The sequence below is a fragment of the Labrus bergylta genome, chromosome 4 (genome assembly GCF_963930695.1).
Source record: "Labrus bergylta chromosome 4, fLabBer1.1, whole genome shotgun sequence".
Taxonomy (NCBI): domain Eukaryota; kingdom Metazoa; phylum Chordata; class Actinopteri; order Labriformes; family Labridae; genus Labrus; species Labrus bergylta.
In genome coordinates this window covers 22,098,473-22,122,055 of record NC_089198.1, presented here as the reverse complement: position 1 = coordinate 22,122,055, position 23,583 = coordinate 22,098,473, and the positions used below count along the sequence as shown (strand labels likewise).

At 38.7% G+C, this 23,583-nt stretch overlaps 1 protein-coding gene across 3 annotated transcripts; it reads left to right on the top strand.

Annotated features, from left to right (window-relative positions):
- Window positions 1-1,823: 1,823 nt before the first annotated feature.
- On the top strand, window positions 1,824-23,519 carry LOC109987055 (oxysterol-binding protein-related protein 1-like). 3 transcript variants are annotated; one of them, XM_065954088.1, is made up of 29 exons: window positions 1,824-1,856; window positions 2,200-2,345; window positions 3,818-3,903; window positions 3,998-4,072; window positions 4,273-4,384; window positions 4,475-4,560; window positions 4,772-4,916; window positions 5,086-5,153; window positions 5,759-5,803; window positions 6,064-6,137; window positions 6,447-6,510; window positions 6,649-6,750; window positions 6,846-6,971; window positions 7,080-7,158; window positions 8,203-8,309; window positions 15,078-15,246; window positions 16,845-17,037; window positions 18,733-18,808; window positions 19,686-19,820; window positions 19,908-20,005; window positions 20,150-20,332; window positions 20,421-20,528; window positions 20,809-20,898; window positions 21,096-21,222; window positions 21,319-21,435; window positions 21,595-21,718; window positions 21,806-21,896; window positions 22,010-22,030; window positions 22,292-23,519. In XM_065954088.1, exons 2-29 carry the CDS (start codon window positions 2,219-2,221, stop codon window positions 22,392-22,394), a joined length of 2,931 nt encoding a protein of 976 aa, XP_065810160.1. In that variant the 5' UTR covers window positions 1,824-1,856; window positions 2,200-2,218; the 3' UTR covers window positions 22,395-23,519. The 3 variants fall into 3 exon arrangements, with proteins under 3 accessions (XP_065810160.1, XP_065810159.1, XP_029133872.2); XM_065954087.1 differs by having other exon boundaries at window positions 1,849-1,866; XM_029278039.2 differs by lacking the exon at window positions 22,010-22,030 and having other exon boundaries at window positions 1,851-1,866.
- Window positions 23,520-23,583: the final 64 nt, after the last annotated feature.

The following is a 23,583-nucleotide window of genomic DNA, read 5'->3' as shown; positions in this document are numbered from 1 at the left end:
AACTGAAATGGCTAATGTTTTATTTAAGACAAATGAGAAAATGTGTATTCAGTTTGGCCATTGAAAAGCTTTTATTCAGGTGTTGAGCCACTGTAGGGAGCTGTACTATAATTAAAATAAAATCAATGATACATCTCTTGAATGTCAAAGAAATTATGACCAGCTCCATCATAGATACATCAAAAGGCAGCCTTAAAACCAATATACATGTATCCATCCAAGAGCATTAATGCTGTGTAGAACATGATAATAATTACAAGCAACAGCCAGATATGAGCACAGGCTGAAAATAAAAGGCAGCTGTGAAGTGGCCTTTTCTCTCCTCCAGTGTAGCTGCCCATACTTAAAGAGGTGAGCAGGTAAAGAGTGAACAAATCTCGTCTCTAATAATCTGCATCATTTTGGCAAAAAGAGTCATGATAATATTGACAAATTAAGAGGATGTCTAAGTGACATATAAAATGACAGTTTTTTGTTTTTAGCAATGATGGCTTACCCCAAAATGGTCAAGTCTACATTATTAGTAAAGCGATTTGTCTATTTGGCATCATTGTCATTTTTTCTCCAGGATTTGTTACCCCTGGTTTCTTTTGACAATGCAGTTATTCTTTAGAACGTACACCTGAGTTAGCATCTTCGAGCAAAGATGGCAGTGCAATCATCTAAGAAAACACATATGAAATAATGTTCTTAAAATGACTTATGTACACCTGACGTATTCAGCTGTTACTGTAATTCAACTGACACACCTGTTAGTCAATGTTTGGAAGTATAGGTTACTGTATGTGATTGTGTTGGTCAACTCAGTCACTCAGAGAGACATCTCAAGTGACCCTCTCAGCCAGACACAGACATCCCTCAGGGGGCCTAATTGCTCGACACAGAGCCTTCAAAGTCATGCACAAAGAGCTGACCTTCAGTGCCTCAAAATGTCTGCAGCCAATTTACTTTACAAAATAGTATAGCCCAAAATGTGGGAAAAAAAACCGACCTTAAAACAAAGGTCAGATCAAATTAAAGGTAGAAGGTTAAAATGTGGCATTCATTTGAGGGTTTGGGCTGGAAACTTTCACAAACCTTGTTAGTGTCTCTGACAGAAACATAAAACAGTTTCAGCCTGTGTTGACATCACTTTGGTAGAAAATACTTCCATCTAGTGTACACAAGAAGAACTGGGCTCTGGTGAGTAGGTCAGGGGCAGTGGCACACTTACAGTATGCAACAGGCCGTGAGATAATTCGACAGGATAAACAAATGCTCAGTTGAGCTCAGTTGTGTGAAACAACTTCCACATCTTAGACAAAAATAACTCAGCATATTCTGTGAGTGTGTGCTGGTTAGTTTACTTAAGCGGGAGTAAGGCTAATGGCTTCAATACCTAGATACATGGTTGTTGACAAACAGTTTATTGCTGTTTTTTTTTTCATTTAAGTGTATTAGCCTACAGTAGTGACCAAACTCACAACAATATCATGCAAACCTCTGCACATCCGTCACTCACCTTGCACCTGGCTGTAGTTGGCTTCTGTGCTGGACCACTAGAGAGTGAATTTGAAAAAGTCCCACATTTGTTGAGAGGATAAAAAGAAGTGGAAGTAGGTTTTATTGTTGATCTTTTGATGTGACATGGACTGTTAATTGTTAGCTTGTGTACACGGGATTGTTGTGAGAAACAATTAGGGATAGTAAAGTAGTATGTAAGGTAAAATTAGCCACAGCAGCTGCGTCCGTGCACACACAGCTGTTAAAACCTGTCTGGTCACGTGACGTCACGACCACCAGCGGCTGTCAGCTGATTGACTCGCTCAGATTTCAGGCTGTGCAGTGTCGTGTTTATAAACTCTGGCTAAACCAAGGTCCGTCAAAGTAGGGAGCATTGTGGGTTCAAAATTATAACCTGTAAATCCTATGTGGCTGCTTTTTACAGAAGCTAATGTAATAATATGGCCTGTAGGCTATCATTGTGGGGGTGTTTTGTTTCTGGTTTTACGGTTTAAAATGAGTCAAACAAAGTAAACATGCTACCTAAGCTTAACAAACTGAACCACAAAGCATGTTGTACGAGTTACTAAACATTTGAATGTGCTCCTGGAGACCTCATTTTCCTTTGATAGCTTCTCTTCGCGTTTTCTATTTGTCTCTAACAATTCGTTTTTTGTCCCCAATATTTTTTTTAAGCATCTATGTTCTTTAATTAAGGGCAACATCTTGTCGAGTGATGATGGAGGCAGACTCTGTCGAGGATCAGCTTCTTCTCTTTGCTAAAGAGGGCAGTTGTTCTCAAATTCAGAGACTCCTCCAGTCAAGAATCGACCGAAACAGCTCTCTCAACGTGAACTGCAGATGTAAGTGATGACAAGATACTATTGCAAGTGGTTTAACATAAAAAATGGTTCATTGACTATTCAGAATTATATTTTTTTTATAGGCTATCCATAATAATATTTCTCCTAGTCAAAACTCTCACCTATAAGAAATACATCTACATCATTCTTACCAGCAGGGATTGTATTTGAAGATGTAACACTTTTTTTCTCCTTGAAATTCATTCCATTTAAGGTAACTTTAAATCCTTAAAAAGTTTCAGTGACCATTTCAACATTTAGTTGCTACATTGGCCATGTAATGCAGTCAGATATAATTCCATTTTCCTCGTGAAAATTAACATATAAGATATCCACAAAATGTAACAATCCATTACTGTACATATAACCGTGGATAAGCAATGAACCCTATATGTTAGAATGGCATCATTTTTTTACCCATCAACAGATACACACCATTCATTTATGGAAACCTGATGTTGAATATTTAATGTCATACTCATAATTGCTGATATCTAAAAATGAATTTGACCTTAACATAATGCCAAATTTAAATGAAATGACATTTGAACGATCATAATGTACTTTGATATTCATTACATAACATTACATGATGATTGTCTCAGAATATATATTTGTTTTTGTTAATTCATGTGGGTTATTTAATAAATATTCTGAGGTCTAACAATTGGATAAAATATATCTAAAATGGGTGTTTCCCCTGAGAATTATTGCAGATATTCAGAATATGTATTCTGGATATGAACAATAACATTGTAGATTACCTGAAATTGAAAGCCCAGTACGCATGAATAGCAAATTACATCATTTCTCTTAGAAATAAAGTTTTACATACAGTATCTTGAAATTCCTTATCTGCCAGTAAAAATGCTATTGTGGATATCTTTAGTTACAATTGTTACTAGTGAACAGTTTTGACCATAAGACATTCTGATATGGATATCTCAAATATAATTCTTACAAATGTGTGTTTTTTTCCATTTAGAGATAGCATGCCACAGCCAGTTAGTTTAGTTTATTGTTTAGTTTTTCAGTGACCATCTACAAAATAAACAATAATCTCAGTAATAAATGAGAGGAGATGCTTTGCACCAGATTTAGCCGATAAGAGTTTATACACACACACCTGTGTGGGTGGCGCACATGCCCAAAAATGGTCTTCTATGTATGTACAGTAAGAAGTCCTGACAGTGAGAAAGGATACCAAAACAAGTATCAATCAAGATTAATGCACACACAATCAGTTTTTCAGGATCCATTTTCTCACTTCATGAGAAAAAAAATCAACATGTTTAGCTTTTTCTACTCTTATGATCCTAAAAGAAAAAGCAGATCATGCAAAGGCAGTATCTCGTTTTGGAATTCAACACTGCCCCCTAGAGGTTGTACTTCTGACCCTGCTCATCTGTTCAGAGCAGAGTTGAGCAAATCCCTTTCCCTTTTCCCTTTATTTTTCCTTTCTCTCACTGTAGCAAAATCTAAAACCAGTTCAGGATGGACCGCCCTCCATCTGGCCTGTTACTTTGGACACAGGGATGTTGTGGAGGAGCTACTCAAGGTGAGAGCTGCAGATGATATTCATATTATTCTGTATATTATGTGTAGTATTTGTTGAAGCCAGTGATTTTCAGTATCCTGAACACCGTTTGCAGGCAGGCGCTGATGCAAATTTACAGAATAGCATGGGTGATACACCTCTGCACAAGGCAGCCTACACTGGAAGAAAGGTAAATAATGCAATCACTCCTTACCAGCTTGTGTATTATAATAATATATTATGTTTTTAATAATGTGTATATATACAGTATAAATAAAATATGTGCATGAAATTGGGACATCCCTTCCTCTAAAGCAGCCTTAAGCAGTTAAATTAGTCAAATACATTTAAAAAAAATTGAGTTGAAAAAAAGTATCTTCGACCCTTTAGGAAATTGTCCTGTTGCTGCTGCGGTATGATGCCTGTTCAAACATAATCAATGGAACAGCTCAGATCCCTAAGGATGTCACAGAGGATGATGAAATCATTACAATGCTGGAGGGTATGAAAGGATGGGGGGAATCATTTTTTTTATGGCTGCTGGTGTCTCATCACTATAGATCACTACTGTCTTTGTTCTTGGCTTTTGCAGCTGCAGAGAGAAGGGAGAGAAGGCGGCAGGAGGAGAAACTTCTGGAAGCAGCCAGGGAGGGTGACATCTCTACTCTGTCTAAGCTGGTTAGAGCCTCAACTTCCTTAACACTTCCAGAATATGGAATAACACTTATTACAACAGCATCTAGACAAATGTTTATATTGGACTACTGCCTAAACATCACACTAATGCCTTTCACAGGTTCTGCTGTGTAAAAGATTGTTAAAATACACAAACTATATACTGTATGTCATGTATGTTTTCTGCTGTTTAAAACTGTCTTCTGTTCTTCAGCTCAGTGGAAAAGAAGCTCCAGACATTCACTGCAGAGACTCGGTGGGGAACACACCCTTGCACTGTGCAGCCTACAGAGGGCAGAAGCAGTGTGCCATAAAGCTGCTCAAATGTGGAGCCAGCCCCAGTTTAAAAAACCAAAATGGTATATCACCTAATGTTTTAGATGGTTTATTAAGTCGATCTAAAAATGTTTTAAAGCACAACAAATTTTTTAAGCATTGCATTGAAGTAGGCCTGTTTTGTTTCATGTTTGAATCACATAAATAATTATTATTTGAATGGTGATTTGTTATATGGCGTTGGTGTTGCAGAGCAGACAGCATTAGAGCTGGTACGCAATGATGAGCTGAGGTTGATTCTAGCTGCCTATCAAGATAAGGTAAGAGAAGAAAAGTAGCTTTGTTTTGTTCACGGCAGCAGCTTGAACCAAATGGGCCAAAGTCCAGGAAACTGTAAAACGAATGAACAGATTTATTTTAAATAAACTGAGTTTCTTCAGTTCTAATTAAATTATGAAACATTGTACTTTCAAGCACTCCATCAGCAAATGACTTGCTTTTCGGTATAGAAAGTCACATCTTAGTGTGTCTCCTTTATCACAGACTGCCATGCTGCACCTGGCTCTGATAGAGGTTCACACAATACTTTTTCTGCACACTTGCTTTTCACACATCTGCATGTTCACTTTGTTCACTTTGTTCCATGTTCCTGGGAGAAAAAGCCTTGCAAGTCAGCAGTCCTTAGTGTTGCTGTGATGTCTGAGAAGCCTGGCAAAGATTCACGGCAGCACTCTGCATAGTCAGGGTGAACAAAAATCACTAAGCCCTAATAAATTAAGTCAATTATAAATGATAATAATTTTCTACTCATATATGCAAAACAGCTGTGCTGAGTGTTTTTGGTCTCACAACAAAAACTAGTCAACAGTGTAAATAAGGCAGTGACTGTACATGAATATGAGCAATTGTTTTCTTTCCTACAAAGGATGTGAGCAGTGCAGTGCAGAGGACTGAAGGCCTTCTTTGGAAGGTACCAACATGCTGAAATGTATTCTTAATTGCACTTATGGAGGCATTGTTTTTTTTCACAATTTTCCACAAATTCTTTTCTCTTTTTTCATTATTTTATATGTAAAGTGTATCTGTAATATTACATATTATGATATAGTTATATTGTACAAAGGTTTAAGATAAAGAAAATGTTATGCTTTTCTCCTAAAACGATCAAATATATTTATATATTGTATATTTTCTGTTGGGATTATCTGTTTTTGATTACATGTCTGAAAGAGTTCACGGTTTCTGGGATGGCGATCCCACTGGGTGGTTATTGAGGATGGAACTCTCTCCTGGTACCCCAGACAGTGAGAAAACATTTTATAAATGCAATAGATTCAGCATTCATAGTATATATTTGTTTATGTAACATTCATTGTCTATGTGTTTCTTCCCGTCTTAAGTTATTATATACTGTATGTATACCTGTGTACTAACTGAGTAAGGCTGTGACAACAAGTATTGTAATGTGTATTGTTTAGGTCTGAAATATTTCTTTGAGATGCTGCCCGTTGAAGATAGTTATGAAGCTTTTGTATAAATGAGAACTAAAGAGTAGAAACATCTGTACTGCTATGTGAATGCGTTTGTCACATTCTCCTGGGTTGTTTTTCCAGGGCTGATGTGCTGACTGGTGTCAGGAAACAGGGCTGCAAGTCTCTTACTCAATCCTACTGCATGGTAGGTAGTGGAGGTTAGAGGCTATTTTCCCTTAATGAGTGCACAAAGATGCTCTGTCCTCATTGTAGATGTTTGAATGGCATCTTAAAAAGCTAGTGCAATGAGCTCTATTGTACAAAATTCAATATGTAATTTCAGATCAAACCATGGGACCATTGCTTCTTCACGCTCAAGTGCTTTGATGACACTCTTCATTGTTTTAAAGTCCCTTCAAAGACAGATTCAGTGGCAACAAGAAAAGTAAGGGGAGATTCACCTTCTTTGCTCCTACCATGCCAGAATCTGGCTTAAAGGGTGTACAGCATTTGGAATATTACTGATATTTGTCTTCCTAGAGATGGCTGGATGCTTTTGAGGCCCATTCATCCTACAGCACTCGCCACAGCACCCATGAACCAATTATAGACGATGAAGCTACTGATGGGGGCAGTTCAGTAAGAAAACTGTCTCAAGCCCTTCAGGTAAAATTAAGCTCACACATTTTAGCGAGGTGTTTTATGAACCAACAGAAGTGAAGAGTTTCTATTCATGGAGTGTCTAAGTGTCTCTCTTGCCCTGTGCTCTTGCAGGCAGCCAACGCTTTCCAGCAGAAATTGGAGGGTGAAGTGTCAATATTTCTATCGATGGTGAAGAACGAGGAGAACTATGGTAGGAGTCTTGTTGTTGGGTTCATATCTATGAAGTTTGTTGTTTGTATACTATTGCTAAAAGGATTAGAATATTCATTGTTCATTGTTCAATGAACCGGAAATGTGTTGCAGACTATTATGATAAATCAAAGTCTGTGAGTGGTGGCAAGATAAGTCTGAGCTGTAGGTTGAAAATTGATTTTGCACAAAAGAAAAGGGGAAAATGTTTCAGGTACTCCACTTTATATTCAACAATAGGTTTTTACCTCTAAAACACTGGAGTGTTTTTTCCTGTCTAGAGTTCAAAACTATTCAGTTGAAATAGCACGACACCATACCACACAATACAAATTGATACGATTGGATACACTATTGATCTCTTAGGGAAATTTGTCCTGTAGTCAATAGATGCACACTAATAGCTGCTGCTGCTACAGTAATCTTAAAGAAGTGATAAATAACCCTAACTCTAAAACAACAAAAACAGCCAATGATCCAAATAATGCACATGTAAGCAGAAATGCACAGACCACTGAAAACCATAATACTATAATGCAGATTACCAATACTGCACATGTTCCGATGTTTACCCAACATATGTGTAAAGTGAAAATGAACACATGAAGCTTTTGCACAATCCTTACATCCTCAACAAACATAATACAAATCCCAAACGTTTTTCTTCAGCTAAACTGCTTTTTGTTTATTGATACACGACCTGTAATGAGGTGTCACGAGTAGACACTGCTATAATATAATTTGTCACAAGCCAAAAGGTTTGACAAAGGTCTAACCTATAAACTTTAAATGTTCTATTTTACAGACAGAATTACAGTATTTACTGCTTTTGACCAAACTAACTTATATTTTACCCAGTAATATTTCAGTTTAATACATTAAAATAAGTATGTTGTAGACCTATGCTGTTTTGTTTTCTGACATGTGGTTGAACAACTAATAACAGATTTAGTATAGAAATAGCCAACAAATGAATCACCGTTATAAATAACCAGGGATTTGAATATATCTGTGATGATTTTTTTTTTATTTTTATTTTTTTAAGAATTGGCTGCACCTCTTTTACTGAAAGCCAAAGAGACCAGTGAGCTCTCCAGTGAGACCTGTGCAGCTCTTCATCAGTGCCTTGAACTGCTCTCAAAGCAAGAGGAGGTAGGGATCTGCTTTCCTTTAATCAAGCCTGAAGAAACACAATGAAACACAATCAACACGGTTTACTTCAGAGTTTGGCTATGTTTAACCATCATAGCATTTCCTGAAACAATGAATACAAGCTCCCAGAACCATACGATTTTGGGAGGATTTCTCATTTATGTAATACTGGGAATGGGACAAAACTAAAACTGTGTTTGTTCAGTGATGCAGAACAAATGTTCGTTTTTGTTTTTTGTATGTGATGAAGATTTTTGTGATTTATTTTCCTTTGTGATTAGCTTCAGCTAACTGAGCATGGTTGTCATATCATTAACTCTTATACACTTACCCCCCTGCTGTGCTCCTATTGGCTCAAAAAATGATATGGATAAATTAAAAAATACTCAAGCCCCTCCCCCTTTAAGTTATGTCTCATACAAAACCGTTTAGAAGTGTGTGTGTGTTTCCCCATCCACCTGTCCCAGTGGAACAGTGCTGTGTCCTAGGGGAGAGGGAGTGCTGGAACAGTGCTGTAATCACTGGCAATGTCTGTAGGAAGGACACAGGCTATATCCGCTTTTATGCTTAGGTCTGCGTTCAGCCAGCAGATCAGCACCAACACACAAACACACACACACACTCACACACACACACACACACACACACAGACAACTGCAGACTTGGATCCACACACAGCCGCTTTGGGCGAAGGCTGTGCATTAAGCGAGGGAACTGAAGCGCGCACATATTCACAGGCTCAGCTGGAGATATATGCATTCAGCCTCACACAGTCAAAACACACACTCGCAGGCACACTTCCACATGCCACAGCAACCAAGAAGAGGAAGAAGAGGAGACGCGGACAGCACTCTCAAGGAGTATCTGCACAGGTACAAAACCAAACAGTTGTTCTTGAGTCTTACAGTTTATAATATATCATCCTCTAAATGGCTGGATGTTTTTGCACTGGGCTTCCCCTTGATGCCTTAGCTAATGGTGTTTGAAGTTTGGCAAAGAATTTAATTTATTCAGGTGTCGATGTGTGTTGTTGGTTTTTACGCGTTCATATGGGCAAAAGCTTTTCATCAATATGCATCGTTCATTCTTATGGGTTTAATGATGTGAAGTGAGTGTGAGATTGAGCATGTTTGAAGTCATACTGCATGTCTCACTGCGTGTTGCTTCTTTTTAAATTGGATCTTTTAATTAATTCAGTCAAGTCAAGAGCATGGAGGGGGATAGAATAAATTAACTAATATAAAATGTATATGACATGATGGTGATACTTGAAAGGTTTAATGAAAAAGATTGGGGAATAGCCCTCAGCAGTTTCTCAGTACTCTTTTTTTAAAATTGTATCACCAATTCATCAGCACTTAGTTTCGGTTACTACACCAAAATGCTGAGCCTGACCCTACTAATTCTGATGACAGTATGGTATGTACTACGACTCTCTAATTATAAAACCCTCGGCAATGATGTAATTGAGTTTTAACTTATATGGAGTTTTTTTTAACTCTTGCAGCATTCCTTGTCTGCTTTGGTGTAAAAAGGTGAAAGAAGCTGAAAAAATTTGACATCAGATTTTGCAGAACTCTCTACAAGTCAGCCAGATATATGATTGCATAACAATGCCAACATGCAGCATGTTTACACAGTGATGTGTGCCCTGCCAAACCATGTTATTGTAGCATGAACTGCCAACAGCTGCTGTCCTGTCACAGAGAATAACCTGGCACTATTATCAAAGAGAGGATGAACACATTCACTCCAGTGTCATCACACAACAAGCATTAAAAGCGTCAGAACAACGGACGATGAATTCATTTACGATAACCACTAACCAGATAGTGTTTTAAGAAGGAAAGGGCTTAAGAGGCATGTTGTGTCTACTGGTCTCATGCTAAGCCGCTGCTGCTACATCTTCTAATTGGATTATATTTCCTACACTGCTGAGATTGTTTCTATCAGCTAGCATTAACTCTAATCTCACATTCCCATTGTGCTGCCACAGGTGCTGTGACACACCTATGTGTTTTCCTTAGTATTTATCATAATGGATAATTGTCACACATGCTGTTTAAAATTGACTTTGACGTCTTGGTGAATGTAACATTGAGAAGCGTGATCATAGAGTGTGATGCATAGGCTTTTGCAACAATTAAAGTGTAACCCTTCAGCAGAATGTGTGACCCATTTGAGCAGCTGCTGCACTACTCAACTATGCCAGGCAGAGTGCCTCATTTCACAGCACACACGAAGAACACTATGAGTGGCTGATGATGACTGCTATACATGGTATTAGTATGGTATACATTAAGTGATATGTGCAGATAGCTTTTAAACAAAAAATGTTATGGTGATTGAAAGGCAGGAGGGCGTTCCTGGCCAGAAACTCTCTCCAGGTTTGTGACTGTAACTCTCAGAAATACATCACAATCATGTCTTGGTGATTCTCAGGCGGCGGGCTTTCACACCTGTCAGGAAAACAAATGGAGTCTAATGGCATGAAACCACTTAGTGGTGACAAGCAGATAAGCCAATCTGTCAGTTTGTGTTGCATTGTAGGCAGGAGAATAGCTGCATAATATCTTTGTTTCTCTACAGTCGTTCATTTTTGGGTCTCTATCTCTTGGCTGTAAGAAAACATTTTCTGTCTAATCCATTGTGAGTCTAAGGTAACAAAGTACAGTTTGACCTTTGTTTCATTTGTTGCAAAATGGGTAGCTGACCCAATGTAAATGCTCCCTATGTTGTTCCATGTAATACCTTCTTCCTATTTACATTTATCAGTATAAAAGAAAGACATCTATATTTTAGATCTTAACTTCAAACAAAGGTAGTTTGTGTTTAGTATTGCCTGCTCTACTAGTAATGTGTCTCTGGAGCCTCAGTTCCTGAGTCACCCTCAGCCTAAATAATGTGAAGCTTCTTCCCAGCAGTCACACATCATGTGCAGTTTGATATACCACCACTTTTATTCCAGTGTACTAGATGTGTTGTAAATCTGCCTCTGAGATTTGTTTTCCCTTCAGCAGAGAAAGCTGATTTTAGAACTGAGCAGAGGCTCTCTCCTTTGGGGTGTTGGCCAAGGAGAAGCATCCCTCTCAGGCTTGAGCAGCCCTACAGCACACAGCCTCAGCAGAGCTTAAAATAGCGCTGGTTTCGCTCAGACAAGAGGATGCAGAGAGAGTGGAAGAGCTGGCTGGGATAGTTGGTTACACAACAAAGTGTTCTGTCCCTGGGTGGGCTCTTAAGCCAAGTGCCTGGGACAGGGAGTGTTAACATAGGCTCCTATACAGTGAGCTCAAGGCTTTACACCAAACATTTGTCTGGGCTTTGAAAAGACAAACCTTTTTGTGGGAGACACATTTTATACATGAAATGGAGGATCTTATTTGTCAGTATCACTACAGTATGGGTTGATTGGAGGCTCATCAGGCAGACTGAGCAATAGCAACAGCACCAAAATCCCAAAACGAATAAAAACAATTTTGTTTGTGCAGTTTTGACATTTACTTGACATTTTTAAGGTTAATTTATTTTTATGAATCTGTATGAAAGCACAGATCTGAAAAGTAAAGAGAAAACCAGAGAGACCTTTTGTGTTTGTTGTATATGAATTGAACATCGACTGTATGGAGGCTGTGATAACAGCAATGTGAATGTGTTCAGTTTGTCCATAACTGTAGGTACCAGAGTGCTGTTCATGAGCATCATGTTCATTTACAAATCATCTTTGTATACATAGCAGTGGGTCTCTTATAAAAGTTCTATTCTGTATGATAGGGCTGTTGAAGCAGCAGTATATCCGACTCCTGACTCATGTGATACCATTTTTGAATTGCTGATGCCAAATATTTATATTTTTATACAATAAAATATATGGTGCTCTAAATAGATATCTCCATCAATTTGACTCGTATCATAACCACCTCATGACTTTTATTGAGCACTTCCTACTCAAATGTGGATAACGTGAATGATCATGAATTGGCCAAAGAAGAAAAAGACAGCGAGATAAAGAGGCAGAAGGCGATGAGGATAATGTCGGACAGCATTTAAAATAAGTTAATAAATGAAGCATGATAAAAGTGAAAGTGACTTAACTTAACTCTATCATCCAAGTCTACACTCCCTATCACCCACTGCTAGGGCTGGGAAATTCATCGAAAATTAATCAAAACCAACGTTTAGAACCTCTAACCTGACATACTCTTGCCCATGTTGATTATTTTGATTATTTTCAGGCAGAGTCACGTGACAGCACGTTCAATCTGCAACATGGAAGCAATGTCCGTTGTTTGGACACATTTTGTCTTTACGAAAGACGACACCGAACAAAAATAAGTTAAATGTAAAGACTGCAGAAAAACTGTTTGCAAAAAATGCAAGTGATGAACAACGTCCCTGCCCTCCCCCTCCCCCCTCCCCCCTCCTCCCACATAACCCAGACTCTCATCAGCCCCACAGTCAGTAAAACATCAAAGCAATGTGAATGCTGAACAGTTCTTTATGCGTTACATTAACGCCCACTGGACTTCAAAAATGTATCTTCCTTACATGCATTTTTCTCATAGCCCACTGCACAGCTCCTACATTGCACCTTTTGTACATTTTGTGTTTATTTTTATATTTTGCATTTTTAAATTATATTTTATATATTGTAATAGCTTCTTATATTGTATTATTTAAGTTGTTGCTAATTCTGCTTTATTTCCTTGTTAATTGTTTAGCACCAGTACACCAAGTCAAATTCCTTGTATGTGTAAATGTACTTGGCAATAAACCCCGATTCTGATTTATGATTCAGAAGTTATTTCTTTTCTACTGTTTTAGAGAAGTTCATTTCTACTTTAAAACTAAAATGTGTCATTTTTCATTTCAAGCGATGCTTTGATTTCAGTTTGAAATATTTAATTAATAACCACAAAATAGATCATCAGATATGCACTGTAAATATCCCAGCTTTAATAGTTGAGCATATTTACAGTAGAGACCATGTCAGTGAACTATGAGGGCAAAAATCTAAAACAAAATAATCGTTCATTAGTCATTATCAAGTTAAAATTTTCAATTAATCGTGATATTGATTTGAGGTCATATTGCCCAGCCCTACCCACTACGCTCTGCCAATAAACGGCATCTGGTCCAACCTTCACAACAGGGCCCTAAGACTCTCGCTAGACCGTTATCCTTTATCGCCCCCCTGGTGGGGAAACAAACTATCAAACTTCTTTCAAAGTTCAGCGTCGTTTCGCACCTTTAAGAAAAAGCTACAGACCCAGCTCCTTCATGAACACTTAAGCACTAAATGATGATGACAGGGTTTTGTTTGTTAATGAAGATGACAATGCTTTTGGGATGCTGTTTAGGACTCTAGAACAGCTTTCGATGTTGTGCTTAAAAGCTGTTTGTTCGCCAATTCTGACGTCGGTTCCTCCTTTCTAGAGTCTTGCTTGTGTTGTTCTTACTCTATTGTAGAATTGTCAGGGGTGCTTAGATTCTCTTTGGGGGTATTGAATCAATCAATATCTGTTAAAAATTGATGGATCTATCTAGCCTTGATTTTTGCTGATTGAAAGAAACAAACACATGTGTTGGATAGTCCCTCAGAGTGGGTTTGACACTGTATATATACACACATAGCTCCACAAGGTTGTGCACTCTGCATGTCTGTTCTCTCTGTACATTTATGACTGCACCTCCAGCCATCTGTCCATCAAGCAGGTCAGATTTGATGGTCTCATCTAGAACAATGGTGAGGTTACTGCAGGGGACTTTGTCTCAGTTGTTCGCATGAGTTACATTTCACATCAAAGCACAATGTCAATAAGATGACAAAGATGGTCACCAACCTCCAGAATTAGATTTTGTAACTTTAACAATAATTTATTAATGTTTGTAGCTTAAATTTGCTGTATCACCAAGTCAAATTTCAGCTTGTACATTTGACGACTCAAGGATTTCTGATTACAGGCAGGATCTGTAAAGGCTCTTGAGCATATGAGCAGATGTGTGGACAGATGTTTCTTTGTGCATGGCTGTGCACACAACTGATAATACTGCAGGCACAATGGAAGATAAGGATTCTTTTTTTTTTAAATCTTTAAAAGAACACATTAGCTGCAATTCTCCATCACAGATATACTGTTTGATTTACAAACTCCTGTTTCTCTCCGACTCAGCGGTCTTTCTCAAGGTGACTCTCTTTTTAAACTGTCTGTGGCTGTGTTCCATTTTAATGATCAGTGGAGCATAGCCTCAGTTTAAGTTTATACGTTTCCTTTTTTTAATTCCTTTTGTTTTGCAAAGAAGTTGTTAATTTCATCATCTTATTTTATGCTACTTTGGTATCATTTATGCATTTGCGTTTAGCTTCTTGTCTATTTTTTAAATCCGCTAAAGACCTGCAACAGCGTCCTTAGACAATCGGAAACATTGATCTGGTCTGTCCCACTGTGCCCTGGCTCAGGTTGCTCTGAATGGACACTCAATCCCGAGCCACTGAGCTCTCGGAGACTGGCGTGTTCGGTTCCAACTGGAGGAAACCAGATCTGCGGACAGGGTTGACCTGCCATCAGAACCACAAAGACGCACATACTGTGGCAGTTAAAGAAGCAAATCAATAGCTTATCAATCAAGCCATCAGTAGATAACAAATCAGCCAGCAGTAGTCTGTAATAGATGCACGTTGATTCACAATTTTCATTTTTTATAATCCTCTTGTAGTTCACCTTGTCTCTGGTGTGTTTCTGTGGCTGTCCGGTGGTCATGTGTTTGCAGGTGTGGAGCCTGAAGTTAGAGCAGGAGGAAGAGAAGAATAAAGCCCTCGCAGAGGCTCTGCAGACGTTGTCAACTGAGAACATCAAACTCCAGCAGTCCCTGTGTAAGGGCAGGAGGTTGTCTGCCCTCAGTTCCCTCAATGAAGATGACTTCTATGATGCTGTGTCAGGTCAGCAGCTTCTACTGTACATGGACACCAGTCGAGAAGTTAAACTTTACTCTGGTTACATATCAGAACAGTACATCTTCATACAGTGTTTGGTCAGTTCATAAATAAGACAAATTAAATGTCAAGCATGATGTGAAGCACTTTCTTCCCTCTTAATCTATTACTTATAATGACATTGCATTTAAAGTTAAACTAGATATGATCATTTCTGGTATTGAAGTTTGTTCAATAAGGTTTTAGATGTGATTCAGAGCAATACCATTACCACTAGGGGCTCCCTGTTGGTTTGTATTGCAAATTCATCTAATAATGCTGTCGACACAACACAAAGCCATGCTGATGGTTTATGGTAATAAAGTAACAAAAAGTATAGAAATGCACTGAAAAAGGCATGTCAAATAAGCGCAAGCCTGTAATCAAAGCTACAAATACATGACTTGCACCTTTTTCAACATTTAGAAAATCTTATGTAGTTTTAGATTTTTACGTTTGTCTGGACTCAGGGACAAACAGTGCGTTCTTGAGTAAAACGGAAAATATTCATAACCTTGTTTACGAGGAAACTGCACTGTGCATCTCTGAGAACAGTTGTATCCAGCAGTGCCTTGTCAACTGTGAAACTGCTTTACAATTGCCAGTTTTTACTTCACTTCCAGATTGATTACAAACAAATGTTTTTATTCAGATTTACCAAATGAAACTCGGCCCATTGACATTCAGTCTGTCCTTGAGTTTTCATGGCATCATATACTCTCTCTCTTTTACTTGAGGGCATTGGGTGACTACTCTGACACTCTTTCTTATATGGTGTTTTAATGATTTATACTGTGAAACGTTTACATCTGTGTGTCCCTAAGATCCTCACCATGGGGATTATTTACTGTAGACTTCTGTCTGCAGCAGGTGTTTGTGCACTTCCTCAGGAATCTTTGCATTATTCATAGATAGCCCTGAGTTATCCACTGGTTAGAGACTACTCTGCCCTTAGACTCTCTACTCTGCTCAGTTTATTTTAGGATTTTCACATGCTGAGCTGGGTGTGTAAAACTCATACACCTGTTTTTGTTTACATAGAAGGTGTTTATGAAGCTATGCTTTAACTTCTGCCAGCTGTTATAAAGAGTGCAGCCTTGCAGCTGGTTGAAATTCAGCACATCATTCAGTTTATAAGTATATGTACTTAAAAATAACACACCTAACTCAAATGAGCATATACAGTCATTCTTGAAGAGTGCACAGATAACACATTTTCTCCCCTCCCTTTGTGTGTGTGACGGTAAATGTAATGTCACTTACAGTGCTGCATCCACAGGCACAGAGCAAACAATGTCGGAGGAAATAAAGCCTCAGTGTGGCCTCCCATTGGATCACAATCCTCAGGTGGGGTTTGGCTGGCAGCAGGGCGGGGAAGGTTGGAGAGGAAGTGTAGCTCAAGTGTTATTTGCGGACAGTGTATTGTTCAGGCTGCAGCTTTCTGAGCCGGGCCAACCAAACTTGCATGTTTATGTGTGTGATTGTGTGTGTGTGTGTTTGTGTGTGATTGTGGACCTGGCATCCTTGGCATGACCTGGCTACTGCCCCCTGTCGTCGTTCCACAGAGTCGGATTCGGAGCTCTCTGTGAGCGGCTTCCTTTCTCTGACCAGTTACTCCTGTGAAGAGGACGAGGGGAGAGACGCCCCCCTTTTCAGCAGCCTCCGCCATCCCAGCACGCTCAGGGGGCCTTCCGGAATGTCAGGGGAGGGTAACCATGGCAACCAACCAGCCCAGTGCAACGGAGTCGAAAAGCACAGGTGGGACATGCTCCAGTTATGATGTCATGCTTGTTTATTGGCTTAGATGATGGAAATGTAATGCTGAGAGCTCTTGGTCTGTCCACGGTTTATTTTCTGTAAGGCTGAAAAATCACAGCTGGTTGCAGAAATCAATTTCATAAAAATTCAAAAATAAATAGCCTGCATTTGTCTTTTAGCATGTTTGTCCAATGACAGGCTTCAGTCCTTAATCAGCAGGAGGATAGGTCAGTAAATGGAAGAGTTTGTGTAATGTGATACCGTCTTTCCACTCCGCTCTGTTTTTGTAGTCAGGTGTTTTTTGTTTGTTCACCCACTCCACTGAGAATAGCCTATTTTGTTTTCCCTGACGGATTCAACTCTCCAAGCGAACAATCAGGGTAGCTCTTGGTGTTTCATGTTTGTTTTTCTGTTTGGTTTTTTTGTGACTGTTTCTTCTTTTTTTGATGGATACACATTCTGGCTTGTCCTCTCTTACTTAATTCAACAAGTGATATATGAATAATGTAATACTTAAGCATGTGCTGGCTCAGAGTCGGAGTTGGAAAGGGAACTGGCTCGCTTTGTGTGCGCATGTGTGTGTGAACGTGCGTGTGCGTGAGATTGGCTTGTGCATGAAAGATTTATAAGGTGTCTGTTTATTTGAAAGTACCTCCCTGCCATTCATAGATGCTTCTTTTATATGCTTAACTCTATGTTTAACATTTCTCTCACTATTTCCCTTTTCTATGAAACCCAACAATACAATCTTTAAAAATGTGAGTTAAAGTGTAGAAAAGAGGATTTTAACTTGGAAACAGTGAATCAGAAAGTTAATCATTTCTGACTGTAAACTAAGCTAAAATAGGGAACTTTGTCAGTGAAACTGGAGCATTTCATCTAAAAAATGTTTGTTGCAACTCCAAAATCGTCAGGTCACATGATTCTTTAGACATGCACATTTACAGTACTTGATCAACTGTACTTGAAAATAAGGAAACCCTATTATCAGTTATCATGTTTTAGCTTTTATAAAAGTCCAAATAAATAAAAAAAAACCTTTTATTAGTTAGTTTAGTTTTGGCACAGAGGCTCAAGAAAAACAGTCCGCCATGCGTCACTGCTCTGTTCATCCTATACATGGAGCAAACCCCACCCCACTACCTCTCTGTTTATTTAGCTGAAGTAATGGCTTTTATTTGTGGAGTTGGTTCAGCACCATCTGCCTCCAGCCAGCGTACCTGTTAAAAGTCCACAGCACTGCTGTAAGCAAAGTTCGAAGGCTCAGACTCTTTCACAGCTCGCACCAGATTCACTCAAGTAGCACGGGCTCAGATTGAGAGGGAAAAAGAAAGACAGCTGCATTTAACAGAAATAGACAAAAGATAGAATATGTTAAGTCATAATTTATTTAAAACAATAGCAAAAGTAATATATGTTTATAAACCAAGCTTTAAATGCAGTAAAATCTATTCAAGGAGCGTCTTGAGAACACATGCAGTTATACATCTATTCATGAGTATTGCATGAGAGCAGACCAGCTGAAAGCTCACGAGCTTACAGGTGTCAGATGACTTTTTTTTTCCAATATGGTGGTTCAAGCTTTGTTCTCCCCTCTTTTAGAATACAGGAAGTGACAGAAATCCTTTTCATCAACATCATTTTCTGTAATAGTTGACTGTGTGTTTCCTTCTTTCTCTCTACCTTTTCGCACAGAGGATGTTTGCCGGCTCCCATGTTCTCCAGGAACGACGTCAGCATATGGAGTATCCTAAAGAAATGCATCGGCATGGTGAGAGCTGGAGAAACTCCTAAAAACAATCAATCATGTATTTGTTGTGCTTTAATTTCCGAACTTAAAAAGTGAGGTTATTGTGTTAAGTAAGTGTTTTCACTACACATACTTACGGTTGGTTTGAGAAGTGTAGTCATTAGTATCAGTGTCTTGGATTCCTGAGGGATCTCAGTCCTCAATCTGCCCCAGCCTGGATTTAATTACATTTTATAATGTCTCTTAATGTTTTATTCTCTAATTAAATGTGGCTAATGATTCATGCAAACGCAGTTCAGTTGCAGTCAGATATGCAGTCAAATCCAGGCACACATCCAGCATGCACAAAGTGTGTTTAACAGTGCAGTCATTTCATTAGAATAATATCTGGTTTCTTTCACTTCATCTCTTTTTACAAACTGAATTAAGGTTTGTGTGTTCAGTTTAAGCAAAAATCAATTTTGTTTTACCTTAACGCTCAGATTTTACAGTTGAATAATTATAGATTGGGGCACTTGTAAGCTAGTGGTTAGTGTATGGCTGAAGCCCTCAAGAGTGGACGACCCGGATTCAAATCTGACCTGTGGCCCCTTTCCCGCATGTCATTCCCCAATCTCTCTTCCTGGTTTCTTACTCTATCCACTGATCTATCTCTAAAATAAAAGCATAAAAAGCCCCAAAATACATCTGAAACACAAAGAAAGTTTAAATATATCAACAATGAAATATTCCATCAAGATGTAAATGTAAACCCCAAATGAAAAGATGTCATAAACGACAGTTTTGTAGAATTGTGTATGAATTAGGAGTAGAAATACCCACAATCCACTGTCCATTCAAAAGTCTTCTTTTCCTCACAGGTTTTACAACCTTCTCCCTTTTTTTTTCATTTTTGCAGGAGCTGTCGAAGATTGCCATGCCTGTGATATTTAACGAACCTCTGAGTTTCCTCCAGCGGCTAACAGAATACATGGAGCACACCTACCTCATCCACCAGGCCAATGCTACAACAGACTCAGTGGAGAGGATGAAGGTAAGATCATGCCCAAATTGACTTCATCTAACTAAAATACTCTTGCAGTTGCCTGTAGTTTGTTTATCACAAGTCATTGCTGTTTAGTGTGTTGCAGCATTTGCTGTGTCAGCTGTAGCGTCGCAGTGGGATAGGACTGGGAAACCCTTCAACCCACTACTTGGGGAAACATACGAGCTCATCAGGTAAAACCTTAGACTTAAATCAGAGACTCAGTTGTACAAATTTGTTTTATTTGCACATTTAATACAAACATTTTTACATTTGGTGAAGATTCATTTTTTTGTGGACTTTCCTGCCTTACCAAACATGTCTTTGCTGTCCAACAGAGACGATTTGGGCTTTAGGTGGGTTTCCGAGCAAGTAAGCCACCATCCTCCAGTAAGTGCCTTTCAAGCAGAGGGCCTCAATGAGAATTTTGTCTTCCATGGCTCCATCTACCCCAAACTCAAGTTTTGGGGGAAATGCATAGAAGCTGAGCCTAAGGGAGTTATCACACTCGAGCTGCCGAAGTGAGTACATCAACTTTAGACTGAGCTGCAAATTTGATTTGAGTCTTCTTGAGGCAACTGCATCTCACGTTTCTTCTATTTCCTGCAGCTATAATGAAGCCTACACCTGGACAAACCCTACCTGTTGTGTGCACAATATAATTGTGGGACAGCTTTGGATTGAGCAGTATGGCAGCGTGGAAGTGATCAATCACAAGTAATAGAAATGTCCTTCTCTTTGTGTTGCTCTGTGTGTCTGTTTGTCTACAAAAGCCTGCCTCACTAATTAGCATGCACTATAAGACTTGGGAGCATGAACATCCGTCTGTCTGTGCTCCGTGGCAGAGCGCTGTTCTACTTTCAGCTTATTGATCATGGGAAGCAAACTGGGACGGTTGCCATTAGAACAGAAGAGCAGGGTAGTTGATGTTTGAAAGCCTTTAGCTCAGCAGAAGGAGTGAAAGAGAATCGGTAAACGGTCTGTCATTCTGTGTTAGGACTGGAGAGAGATGCAGCATGACTTTCAAACCCTGTGGCCTCTTTGGAAAAGAGCTCCATAAAGTGGAGGGCTACATCTTAGATAAAAGGTACTCTTCCTTTAATTACCAGTGATTTTACTATTCATCTTGTGTTTAATCTTGCCTGAGAGAAATGTAGATTTGTCATAAGTAACAGAAAAAGATCATAAAGAACTTATTAGGCATTAAGTGAATAGTATGATGTATCAAATATTTAAAGCATCTAAAGCTGTTTCTCATTAACCCTTTTTTTGATATATTTTCAGCAAAAAGAAGCTCTGTGCAATATATGGCAAATGGACTGAGTGTCTTTACACAGTCGACCCCGCTTCCTTTGAGGCTCACAAAAAGATGGACAAAAAGAATTCCGATGACAAAAAGGGCAACAAACAGGTATTCAAGTTTGCTGCTTTAGAAATCCTCTGTGTTTTATTCGGCTCTGTTACAACCTGTGGATATTTGTCTCTGCGTGTGTCACTGTGGACCTAGAGCAGTGTGGATGAGGAGCCAGAAGAGATGCCTCCGCCTGATGCTGAAACCGTCCAGGTCATCCCGGGGAGCGAGCTCATCTGGAAGATAACGCCTCGACCAGAAAACTCAGCCAAGGTATGAAAAGAAATTAAGGTGGTGTGACAATTGGTTGATATGAAAATGAAAAAAACAGGGTAATTAGCAGGATAACAAGTGTTCGTGTTATTTGTTGCTTATTTTCTGTCTCTTGTGACAGCTGAAGTTTTTCTGGTCATGTGTTTTTCTCTCTGGCAGTTCTATGCATTTTCAAAATTTGCAATGCACCTAAATGAGCATGAGAAGAGCATGGAGGGAGTTATTCCCACCACAGACAGTCGCCTCAGACCTGACATTCGGGCCATGGAGAACGGAGATATAGGTATAACCTTTCATTTTAGTCCCTTTTTATTAGCTTTAATAACGTCTCTGGTGGTTTGCAAGCTTGTTCCTATTCATGCATTTATAGATATGGCGAGTGCAGAGAAGAAGAGACTTGAGGAAAAACAGAGAATGGCTCGGAAAAATCGCACTAAATCAACAGAAGAGTGGAAAACAAGGTTAGTTACTAAGTTGTTCGATAAAATGAAATTAGCCTATTCTAATTATGTGTTAATTGCCTCCCCATTGTCTTGTGTTTATTTGTTTGTCTCCCTTTGATAAATCTGAGAAGGAACGCTGCACTTGGCCCAAGGTTTGGTTCAAAGCTTTGCCTTTTTCCTGTGTTTTTCTCTGATGTGAAGTGTTGCACTAAACTACACCACCCCCCTCAGGACAAAATGTACAACTGCAACCTTGTGTTATTTGATACAATTGTCAAGTTTGGTACTTGATATGATCTAGTCTTGTGCTTTTTGTGTGTGTGTTGATTTGTCTGTGTTACTTCTATGCCTCTCTTTTAACCCAAAGTGCAGTATTGGTATTCCAGCAATCTTCTTATCGTTTAACCTTGCAGGTGGTTTCAGCAAGGACCCAACCCTCACAACAAAGCTCAGGACTGGCTCTACTCAAAAGGCTACTGGGACAGGAACTACAATCACATGCCTGACATCTACTAATAAGTAGAAATACAAACTATTACCATGGACATTTAAATCTACTTTTACAACCGTTCCACTTCTTAGCTGTACTAGGTTTTTTTTTTTGCTAGAGCTTCCAACAATGTAAAGGAGTAAGGTACAGAGGGTAGGATTGACTTAACATGTTATAATGAATAAACCTAGAGGCATATATGTACTCCTACAGATGTGTGTGAATAAAAAGCACAAAATCTCTTAGCTTATTTATTGTGGTCCTTGGCCATTTAAATATGATATAGGCATGTCATTGAAAAATAGAATGTATTTTAGAAATATGAATATATAAATGTTAGATAGCTGGAGGGATGAAACAGCAACCTTGTTTTTTTTTGTTAGTAGTATGTTCATGATTCCTGCTGGTCATTTTACAAATAACATCAGTGCAGACATACTAGATAAAATCAGTGAGTAATGCATCCTGAGCAGAATTCATTTGACCTTTATTACATTTTGACACTGATTCTCCTTTGGCCTTCTGTATCGAAGTGCTAACGATTATAACAGAATATTTAGGAGCCTTTTGAGTCTATTTTGTAGTTGTGCAGATAACTAGTGTTCGATGCATTTTAAATTCTGCTTGTTAGCTAATGATATTTAACTGCGCCTAGTTGTTTCTCTACGAAGATATGAGCTGGTAAAAAGGGATGTTTCACTAGAATCCTGGGCAGTACTACAACAACAAGACTAACTCAACTTAACAATGCATACAATTTGAATGGGGTCCTAAATGATGGACTGTATAGAGGTGAACAGTGTTGCACATACATCTACTTGACTGTAGATAAAGTAGCATCTTTTCCAAACTGTACTGTAGCAGAAACACTTGCTCTGCACTATAGATTTGTGTGTATGTGTGTTAAGGTCTTGCATTTGTTCAGTGAAACTTCTTATATTCCTAGAGTTATTGGTCTAAGTAAAGTATAGCATGTGTATCCTTATAACTATGCAAGCCTTACCTCTTTCACAATCAAGCACTGAATATTATTTTTCTCTACTTGTGAATAGCTGACAGAAGTGTATGTTTTTTTTCCCCCGTTATGACACTTTTGGGTATTAAAACTGAATTTCTATTGTTACTAAATAAAGGCTTAATGTTCACTGAAATCTCTTCCTCCTGTGTGATTTATTTTACTTGTCTTTTGGATTGGCAAATGAGTGGCACTAAAAA

Bases quoted from the DNA above. Each gene is read 5' to 3' on its own strand.
- LOC109987055 (XM_065954088.1), top strand. From the start codon at position 2,219: ATGATGGAGGCAGACTCTGTCGAGGATCAGCTTCTTCTCTTTGCTAAA. The intron at 2,346-3,817 runs GTAAGTGATGAC...CTCTCACTGTAG, and splicing joins TCTCAACGTGAACTGCAGAT to CAAAATCTAAAACCAGTTCA. The intron at 6,511-6,648 runs GTAGGTAGTGGA...ATGTAATTTCAG, and splicing joins TTACTCAATCCTACTGCATG to ATCAAACCATGGGACCATTG.